This window comes from Helianthus annuus, chromosome 2, assembly GCF_002127325.2.
Source record: "Helianthus annuus cultivar XRQ/B chromosome 2, HanXRQr2.0-SUNRISE, whole genome shotgun sequence".
In the NCBI taxonomy this organism is placed as follows: domain Eukaryota; kingdom Viridiplantae; phylum Streptophyta; class Magnoliopsida; order Asterales; family Asteraceae; genus Helianthus; species Helianthus annuus.
In genome coordinates this window covers 119046038-119057156 of record NC_035434.2, presented here as the reverse complement: position 1 = coordinate 119057156, position 11119 = coordinate 119046038, and the positions used below count along the sequence as shown (strand labels likewise).

At 37.3% G+C, this 11119-nt stretch overlaps 1 protein-coding gene across 1 annotated transcript; it reads left to right on the top strand.

Annotated features, from left to right (window-relative positions):
* The first annotated feature begins 3959 nt into the window (after positions 1-3959).
* LOC110894906 lies at positions 3960-5851 on the top strand. Its single transcript, XM_022142164.1, has 3 exons — positions 3960-4377; positions 4448-4593; positions 5342-5851. Exons 1-3 carry the CDS (start codon positions 3960-3962, stop codon positions 5849-5851), a joined length of 1074 nt encoding a protein of 357 aa, XP_021997856.1.
* Positions 5852-11119: the final 5268 nt, after the last annotated feature.

Here is an 11119-nt window from a genome sequence, read left to right as displayed (position 1 = left end):
AAGCCATAATAGATAAAAAGGATAATATGGTAAATTGGTCATTTAGACCAAACGGGTCAATAATAACGACTAATGTTTGCTTGTCGAGTCTTATGCTCACAGGAACGAATAGCGTATGAGATTTTTGCGTTGTTATTAATTACCAACTAATATGATGAGGTATTAAAAACGGGTCATTGCTTTGACCCGATCCAGGTATGTGAAATGGGTCAAACTCTCATTAAGGACATAAGGATTGACGAGAGTTAATCGAGTCATGGGTGGGCTTTGGATTACCTAAAGTGAGGTATATTAAGTGAACTGAAATTTAGATATTTTGTTCTTACGGATATAATGAAATTAAAAAGGAATATGGGTTAAAAGAGTATTCATGGTCAAAACAAGCTTTCAAATGTATTTAGTGATTTAAAAACTAAAGTTGACCAAAATGCCCTCGAATGATAAACCAGGCAAACGACCCATAAGGGTAGTTTGAATATGAGTTTACAATTTGGTAAAATCCATCGGGTAGAATGTAGTGGAAGTTTTAAACCATTTTAGCTTAAAGCTACATAATGGGTCATTTTCGTAAATGTGTCTAACTCGAGGGTAAGATGGGGAATAAAAAGATTTTCCTATCACGACGCATCAAAATCGAAATTGTGATGATACATGAATAAAGATTTTAGAGTGGGAATAGAAGATATGAAGAAATGCAGATAAATTAAGCTTAAGTGCTTTAAATTCCCATAACGGGTCAATATAAGTACACGCACAAAACGCATCACGGATGCATAAAACATAAGGATAATACCCCGGGTAATGGGGTATATTCATAAAAGGGATGATATTGTGAAAAAGATGTAAATATATACACTCGTTTGTTTAATTATGCAAACGGGTCAAATAATTCGTAAATAAATGTTAAGACGAAAGATTATAAGCTAAGAATTTCCTTAATTCTGATGTTAGATTTCGAGTCCAAATAGTAGAGGATCAAATTACGATCATGTAGGAAGAAACGAGAGGTTAAACGGATAAACGGTTTGAAAGTTACGGCCGTTTTTGTAAAAATGACCAAAACTGAAAAATCTGCAGCTAGGTTGCTGCGTAACCTAGGGTTGGCAACCGTAGGTTACAGTTCAAGGCTTCTGTCCAAGTTGTTTATGTGTGTCGTAAGCTACGGTACACCAACCATAAGCTACGACGGGCTTTCCAAAAGTAATTTTGATTGCCTAATTGTTGGTTTTGAATTATAAATACAAGTCTAAGCACCATATAACTAACATTTGAGTTGTTATTGGTGTATAGGTGATAGCTAGGACCTTACGGATGATGATCAAGCTTAATGGACGAACCGAACACAACAGAATTTCAAGCTTCCACTTATTTTCGTTGTTTTACGAACCGAATCAATTATGAATTTTGTAAGGGTTTTATATTTTAGGAACGTATTAATGTGCTAAAGTGTTTAAGTGTTTTGAACACTTATGAATACTTTTATTAAACCCGAAATAGTGTATGGAAGTTTATTTGCATTATATGTATAAAATGCAAAAGTTTTAGAAATTCTCATTTATATGTATGCCTGGGTCTTACACTAAGTGACTAACACATCAAGCTCATACAATTAACGTAATTAACGTTAAAGTCACCATTTTATTGATCAAAACCATTATTTGGATGAACTAGGGTTTTACCCAGAACTTGAAAGCACAAAAACAATAAAAAAAAACAAACCAAGAATCTTACTTGAATGCGTTAGTGGTAGTGAGAGTTGATAAATAACGCGTCCAATTGCAACATCCAAGAACCAATTTAAGGCGTATTTGGTGGTGGTGATGTGCGATGGTTTGGGTGGGGGTTTGGAGTTTCGATCGCAGCAAGGGGGAAGGGGTAGGGTCTATGTTATTCTTTTTATAAAAATCTTTATCTAGCGTGATCCATAGGTGTTAGGGTTTTTGGATTATCCATGGGTTATTTTAATCAAAGTTTTAATAATGACAATAATTCCTAAGTTGTAATATGAATCTCAAGTCCTTAGGCTTCCAAGTTTCTTGGACTAAGGTTGTTTTGGTGTTTATCTTTATGCAATCTTTTGATTCTTGTGCTATCATACGAAATCCAGGCTGCTTTATTGTTGATATCATTATTGGATTACTAATCAACCATGGTTGATTCTTCCTTAGACAAGATTCTTCATCTATTCTTGGTTTTTCTTGGTTTTCTTACTTTTATCACTCAAACACCTAATCAATAGGTGTTTGTGTGAGTGTCGATCATTATCACTGTGATCCAAAGCTGATTTAGGACTCACAATTTGGTATAAGAGCCTTTGTGCTCTTGATTGACTAATATTTGTTAAGATTTTCAAGGTTTTGAAGGTTTTTTAAAAGGTTTTTCAAAGTTTTCATGTTTTTCAAAAGTTTTAGACTCAAATGGCTTGATTTGGTATGTTTAATGATTAGATTGTTGTTAATCAGTGTTTATGTTAACATTTGGGTCATCTTAATACAAAATACCATGGTTTTTGGGCTGTTTTGGTGCGATTAGAGGGTTTTTGTTTGTACGAAAACCCTTCTGGGCGTAATTAAGTTTGAAGGCAGCGTAGATATCATTGAATACAACGTAATTACGCTTGAAGGCTGCGTATTTGCAATTACGCCACTGTTTAATCAGCGTAATAGTCTATTCAACGTTTTTGTTCTGTCAGCGTATCCGAAGGCGACTTCGGGGTCAGTGATATAAATCTTCTTCGATTTTGTCACGGTGCTTGGCGCTTTTAGCTAACTCCTTGTGCGTATTTGTTTTGTCAGCGTAACTGCTATTGTCGTCGGTCCAAGAGACAGTTTAATTCAATCCAGCATAGTTGTTCCATCTAGCATAATTGTCTATGAACTAAGAACTGATCCACCAGCGTAGTTATCAAAACCAACATATTTGTGCCTAGTTCCACAAAAACCATCATAATTACCTGTTAACAAATTTAACTTAAAATCGGATCAAAATGTCGCTTAATCAACTTAACCCAATTGCACAAGCTTAACTTGAAACCGGAACCACAGCCTAACCTCCAAAACTGAAAGGATTAGCTGATTTCGGTAGTTGGAAGAACTGAATCAAATCATTCTTCAGTTATACGGACTATACTCAATGGATCTCTATTACTGTCGGACCTCATGTCCCAATGACAGTCCGTGATGATAGGCGTGTGATCAACAATGATCCCTCGACCTTCACCGATGAAGATAAGGCATTGATCCAACATGACCGCCGGGCTCACGCTGCTCTGACAATGGCCTTATCAACTGACGACTTCAACATGTTCGAAGAACACACTACGACAAATGAACTCTGGTTGGCCTTGATTTACTATTATGAAGGCAACGAAGGAATGATTCAGAACAAGAGAGAGACATGGTTCAGAAAGAATATGATATGTTCGGAAGCATTCGCAGAGAAAGCCTGTCAAACCACATCACTTGAACATGATGACAAAAATGAAGAAGGCTAGTAACCCCGTTACCAACCGTGTTGCAATCAAGAAGCTTTTGGATTCTCTTCCAAAGGAATGGAGCTTGCAATGTATGATGATCAAAAGATACTTCTAGAACAGTCCGAATCCAGTCACTCTCTAAGATCCAGTTAACACTCTGAAATCCTTTGACATGGATGTCACCAAACGAGAAATGAATCAAGTTGGATACTCTCAGAAATCTATCCAATTAACTGCTGGTCTAAAGACCGTAGCATTCCTCGCCTCAGACGGTTCAAACTCATAAGCTGCAAATGTTCCGTACTTCAATGCTTCCGCAAGCTCTGCAAAGGCTCCATAGTCTAACGAGAAAGCTACTGTGGTCGGTGATGCTCAAGCACTCAAGATCTCCACTGAACATGTTGCTATGTTTAACACCTTTCCGAGCAGCTATGAAGCCCTTATGTCAGGAGAGCTGAAATGAAACATTTTTACTAATGAAGATATGTATCAGGTAGACCCAGATGATATGGAGGAAATGGACTTGAAGCGACAAATGGAAATGATAACTCTAAGGTTGAAGAAATTTCAAGACAAGACGAGAAAGAGGTTGTCTCTTGGGAAGGCTGGCTTCGACAAATCCAAGCTTTGGTACTACAACTGCAAGAACCCAGGGCACTTCAAAAGAGACTGTCCATTGCTCAAAAATGAAAACACTGAAGCTGCTTCAGCTAGAAGGACGATTGCTATTGAAGGAAATGAAAATGCTGCTCCTAACACTCCGAAGGCGTTGGTAGTGGAAGATTATGATTCGGACGAGGAATTCGCTGAAGCAAAAGAGGAAGTCAACAAAGCTCTCAATGCAAAGATCTCAACTGGATCAGCTCCACTTTCATCAAAATTCATTGACAACAAAAATGCAGGTATTCCCAAGGGAGATGAAGCTGCTGACAAAGGACTGAAAAAGCATCGTCAACATGACCAAGCCTGCAGCTGACAAAGGAAAGAAAGAGGCTGAAAAATTTGAGTCAAAGGAGAAGGTCCAAGAAGCTAGAAACAGTGTCAAGAAAGAGAAAGATCAAGCTCCTACAGCAACAATGAAAGTCGAGTCCGCCAAAGAAAAGGTGGAAAAGGACTTGGTAAACAACATACCTTACGAATTCAAAGTCAAATTGTGCTCACAACCATGTGTCAATGTCGTGGCTCATTGTAAATCTCTCAACCATGACGTAATCAGAGAAAAAGAAAGAGTTTTACAATTTAGCAAAGAACTGAAACAAAACAAAGCAGCATATCAAAGAAAGTTGAACTCAACTTTAGCTGAAATGCAAACTTTAAAGGAATTTGTTTTTAGAAAAGATTTTCTTATAAATGATTTGACAGAAAGTTAGAAAAATCTAAAAATGAAAACTATAAATTGCAAATCACAATCGATAAATGGAATGTAAACAAAAAGGCACTGGTTGATATAAAAAATTACCAATGACCGACATACGTGAAGGATGGGATTGGGTACAAAGATAAGCTTGGAAATGAAAGAAAAATCTTTTCTTCTCCACACAGCAAAAACTATGTACCCATGCCATCTCCTCATCCATATAACGATTTAATTGATGAAAATGATTTAATTGCTCAAGATATTATTTGCAAAAATGATAAAATTACTAACATTTCTGAAGCAATGCAGATGTGATTGAGCGTGAGGAGGATGTGTGCAATGAGGATTGTGGTGGATCAAAAATAGGAATAGGGTATTCAGGCGACATTTATACTACTGTTAACTGGTTCGCTGGGAACTGTGATAAAACAAACAAGACTTTTATTCATGAGGAATGTAATAATTTAACTAGGATGGATGATTGTACTAAACCTAGTTTAAATATTCAGGATGACTGTAAAAGGCATGTGCCAAAACCTATGACCCGCAACCATGAGAATGTAGTGGTTGAATGCTTTGAATTGCAATCTGCTTTTTGTGATGAAAACGTTGTGTGTGAACCACCTGTGTTAGTTCTAGAGTTGAAACAAAACAGATTCGGAAAGTTCCTCATTAAGGAAATTCCAGAATTTGTTCCATCTCATACAGGTATGTCAGAGTCCGATAAGGAACCAAATAAAGAAAGCAACAGTGAAAACTCAAGCACAACAACTTCAGAAAGTGGCGAAGGAAGCTCAAGTGAAGATCAAGGATCAGATGATCCAAGTGAAGATCAAGGATCAGATGCTTCATCAGACATCGAGAATGATGAAGAGTGCAAAGAAGATGAGAGTCTTCTTGACAAGAAAATGAACAAAATCAAAAGTTCAAGCTCCGCTGCATATCATCGGACAACGCATCATGCAGTTCAAGACTCTCATCACATACATCATCTTCCAACGCATCAACCTCCAAAGTGAAAAAGGCTCATTGCATCAGATGTTTTCGTTGTGGTCGTTTAGGACACACTAAGAAACATTACAAAATCAAGAAATGTCCTAAACCAGAACAAAATTTTGACAAAAATTTCACGAAGCAATTTGATAATTTTAAGAAATCGGTCAGAAATCTCATTAAAACAACTTGTTTTTGAAAAAGAAAAGAAGATATTCTCAAAGAAAATCATGATAAATTAAAAATTAAACAAGTCTGGGTTCCGAAAACTAACTAACTTGTACATATTTCTTCTTTGTTTGTTGTTGTATAACATAGTGAAATTCAAAAATGGTTTCGAATACTAATGGAGTACATTTGGCACATAGACAGTGGATGCTCTAGGCATATGATAGCGTTAAAGGAACTACTCAAGAACTTCAGATTCTTAGACGGTGACTTCGTGTCTTTCGTCGGCGATTAAAAAGGAGGGAAAATAGTTGGACTTGGAGAAGTCTGTCTCAGATGCTATAACCTTGGAAGATGTCAATTATGTACCAGAATTGTGCTACAATCTTATGAGTGTATCACAAGTTTGTGACAAAGGAATATATGTGCTTTTCAATGCTGTAGAATGCATCTTTCTCAATCTTGGCTACTCCATTCCTCCCGAAATGATTACGCTTACAGCTCCTCGTCAAAACAATACTTATACCCTTAATATGAAAAATGCCAAATCCGGTGAACAAATGACCTGCTTAATTTCTAAAGTGTTAGAATCGGAATCACTGCTTTTGCATAGGCGAATGGGTCATGTGAACTTCAAAAATATGAATAAACTTTCCAAGTTAAACTTAGTAAGAGGTTTACCGATAAAAGAATTTCCTTTTTCAGAAAAATCTATTGCATGAGCCCAAGGCAAACAACACAAAAAAGCCGTACAAGTCCAAAGTAGTGAATATGATAACTGCACCATTGCAATTGTTACACATGGACCTCTTTGGTCCTATTAGTGTCAAAAGTTTGGCTAAGAATTCTTATTGCTTGGCTAAAAATGAGACCGCTTTCATCCTCAAGAGTTTCATTCCTTTGATCGAGAATGTCACCAAACTAAAGATTAAGTCAATCAGAAGTGATAATGGTTCTGAATTCAAAAATCAAACGATTATCTCCTTCTGTGAAGAAAAAGGAATTCGCCTTCGGTACAACGCAGCTAGAACTCCCAGCAAAACGGCGTAGCAGAACGAAAGAAGGGAACACTCATCCAAGCTGCTCGAACTATGCTCGTAGACTCTGAGCTACAAATAATCTTCTGGGCAGAAGCAGTCAACAAAACACGCTACGTTTTGAATCGGGTTCAAATTGTTAAACCTCACGGAAAAACTTCTTATGAACTTCTTTTCAAACGAAAGCATCTGATAGATTTCTTTAGACTGTTTGGATGCACATGCACACTTCTCAACACTCAAGATAATCTAATCAAGTTTGAACAGTCGGTGATGTGTGTTATTTCATGGGCTATTCATCTACTCAAAAGGCGTAAGAGTTTACAACAAAAGAACCAAAATGGTGCTTGAATCTCACCATGTCGTTTTTTCAAGAAGGAAACTACACCAACAGTGGAAGTTCCCCCGATTGGTTTTATGATGTAGACGTTGTGTTCAACACCTTTGACATTCCCGAAACCGTTCCTAAAACCGAACCTGCTGAGGCCACTCAAATTGAACTTCTGTTTGACTCGTCAGACATTGGTCTCACTCTTTTAACCACCCGATTCACTCCCTTTTCAGCTGATCCGATTCTTCCCGTTGAAGAAGTAAATGGTGACACCTCGACTGAGACTGCATCTAGAAATGATGCTTCTTCTTCACAGACGAATATGGATGAACCAATTCAAAAAGACGGACAGCCAATCATCTATGTCGATGAACACTTCACAAATCTACCTCAACAAATTGAAACCCATAACAACGCAGGTTACAAGACAAATCGGAATCATACTCTTGAGAACATCATTGGTCCTGTGGAAGACAGCGTGCGAACTCGTGGAGAGACATACGACATCAACAAAGGACTGTACACCGCTTTTCTTTCGCAAACCGTACCAAATGATATAGAACAAGGCAAGATTGGTAGTTTAGGGTTTTCGACAAGAGGAAAGGATTGATTACAAAGAAGTTTTTGCTCTAGTCACAAGATTGGAAGCCATTAGAATCTTTTTGGCTTATGTATCATATAAAAACTTCAAGGTGTTTCAAATGGATGTGAAAAGTGCATTCCTCTTTGGTAAGGTAAAAGAAGAAGTTTATGTCTGTCAACCTCCTAGCTTCGAAGACCCACACTTCCCCAACGATACTACAAGTTAGACAATGCTCTCTATGGTCTTCATCAAGCTCCGGGTGCTTGGTATGAGACTTTGTCAACATATCTTCTGGAATGTGGTTACACAAGAGGAAGAATCGACATGACTCTCTTCATAAAAAGGATTGGTGACGATGTAATGTTGGTTTTGATTTATGTAGACGATATCATCTTTGGGTCAATAGATGAAGCGCTTTGCAAGGAGTTCGAGACGGTGATGAAAGCAAAGTTTGAAATGAGCATGATGGGTGAGCTCACGTTTTTCTTGGGACTGGAAATGAAGCAGAGAGAATACGGGATCCTCATTCACCAAGCAATGTACATCAGGGATTTGCAAAATATAGTATGAACGACTGTAAAAAAGCAAGTACATCGTTTGCATCTCAGACTGAACTCACACTTGATCTCTAAGGAAAACCCATGAACAAGTCCTTATATCGCTCAATGATAGGCTCATTGATTTATCTGACCGCAAGTAGGTCTGACATTATGTGGGTTGTCTGCATTTGTGCTCGTTTTCAGACAAATCCTAAAGAATCTCATGAAAATGTGGTTAAACAAATCTTTCGCTATCTGAAAGGAACACCTAAACTCGTTCTTTACTATCCTAAAGATAGTAATTTTGATCTTATTGCTTATTCTGACAGTTACCATGCAGGTTGTATAGTTGATCGCAAATTAGTTTTAGGAGGATGTCAATTCTTAGGAAATCGTCTCATATCGTGGCAAAGCAAAAAGCATACAACAGTCTCCAGCTCTACTGTTCATGCTCAATATACGGCGGTCCACAGTATTGTTCACAAGTTCTCTAGATACAAAACTAGTTGCTGGATTACGGGATCAACATCATGAAGACTTCGATATTCATCGACAATGAGTCGTGTCTAGGAATTGTGAAGAATCCAATCCACCACTCGAACAGAAAACATATCGAGATCCGCATTCATGCGATTCGAGATGCATACGAAAAAGGATACATTAAAGTGGTGCTAGTGGATACTACGCAATAGAAAGTCGACATCTTCACAAAAGCCTTCGATAAAACTCGTTTTAACTAGTTGGTAACCTGGTTGAAACAAATAAATAAGAAGAATCAGGGTACCAAGCAACGACGTGTCAGTGGATTCAGCAACACCATCGAGTAAACTGCGATTAGGTGATAAAAGATAAAGCTTACACAAAAATTCTAGATACCCAGAATATTGTGTATCTTGCGGGTAACACGTTGCAACATATGGCTTCATGGTCTTAAATATTGCATTGATAGATTGCCAAAATTTGAGATTTTGGGTCTTTATATTGATTAATCATTTGGGATATCATAGTCGCTTTTCTGTTGCATCCAAATATATGCAGACCTAGACATAATTATGATACCTTTTTAAAAAAGCCAAAGAGGCCAAAAACCCTACAATTGAAAAAGCTCAACTAAACGAGCCATTCAAAAGGTATCGTACCAAAAACAAGGTATCTGCCTAACCCTGGTCAGGTTAACATTGGTCACTTTGCTTGTACGAAAGTGCATACCTGTTAACCAATGCCCTGATCATGTATCTTTCAGACGAATGAAGTCACTATACTCACCTGTTATGAGGAAGCTTTGCACATACCTTGATCGCGGGGGTATGTCCTGTCACACCCCAACCGATGGCGGAAACATCGGAATGAGACGAACGAGATTGCTCGAGACTTCATAACACTAAATGCGACAAGTATTTAATAAATAATTTCATTTCATTGCTAATAACAAGTACATTGGTTTGAAATTGAAATACAACAAGTTTTAAACGAACAAATTACAACAATTATCGCATGACTAAACTAATAAACACGAATTTAAATTTGGTGCGTTTCTAGGCATCCTACTAAGTTCCGTACATCATCATCATCATCTTCATCATAATCCTGCAACATGTATTAAAGTATAGTACAATACAAAAAGTATTGGCAAGTATACAAGTTTTGAGTACTAGCATATAATAAAAGTTTAAACAATCCACATAGCAAACTTAGTTATCAAGATTAACGTATAAACTGGCATGTGAATAAACAAGTCAACCCAAAGGTTACGCAAGTATGAATGAATGACTTAACATGACCTCACAAACATGGGCGGTGCGTTACTCCTATAGCGCTATACATGTTAAGGGTAGGCTCGTACGAAATTAATGACAAGTTTATCACGAAAGAATAACCCCAGAATAACGAATCAAGTATAACATATTAGCATGAATGTATTGGATTGTTGTGTAATTTCATAAAGAATGTGTGTTTGTGTAAGTTTGTATAATGTAAACATGTTGCACCCAAAAGTGTAAACCAAAAAAGGGTGTCGAGTATACTCACAAGTTTGCAAAAGCTTTCCGATTATTCATGTATTGACGTGTTGATGAGAATAGGAGAATGAAGGTGTTCGGGTGTTGGGAGATTATGGAATGTTTGGATTCAGAATTAAGTATAAAAGTATATGTATGCAAAAGTATATTTCGTCTAGACACTCGTTTGGGCACTAAGTTTTAAAGTGTTTTCATAGGTCCTAACGTGCCCACTAGAATCACAAACGAGGATTAAACAACAAAGATAATATAACTTATATTCGCGACGTGTAATCATGATCCGATTAACATCAAGAATTCAGTTATGTTTATATTTATATGTTATGAAGTGTGTCTAATATTAAGTCCGTCATCTACTATCATAGAGTTCATGGAAGTCAAGCATGGAGGTATGAACACCTCATTATACGATTCACCAATGCACAAATCACCACAAGGATGATTCGGATGGTCATGAATGAAAAGAAAATACTAACTACTATACCAAGTAGCCAAGTAAGCTTTAACATGGGTGAGCCATTCCCGACATGGAAAGAGTTAACTACGTGTCGGAGGCTAGACGGGGTTAAGTTACTTTAAGTCTAGCAAACTACTTGGGATAGCAAGGTAAAACATCAG

What these genes read in the sequence shown, in the direction of transcription:
- LOC110894906 (XM_022142164.1), top strand. Translation starts at nt 3,960, where the DNA reads ATGTATCAGGTAGACCCAGATGATATGGAGGAAATGGACTTGAAGCGA. An exon ending in CATTGACAACAAAAATGCAG is followed by an intron (nt 4,378 to 4,447) that starts GTATTCCCAAGG and finishes CCAAGCCTGCAG; the next exon opens with CTGACAAAGGAAAGAAAGAG. An exon ending in AAAAGGTGGAAAAGGACTTG is followed by an intron (nt 4,594 to 5,341) that starts GTAAACAACATA and finishes TTAAATATTCAG; the next exon opens with GATGACTGTAAAAGGCATGT.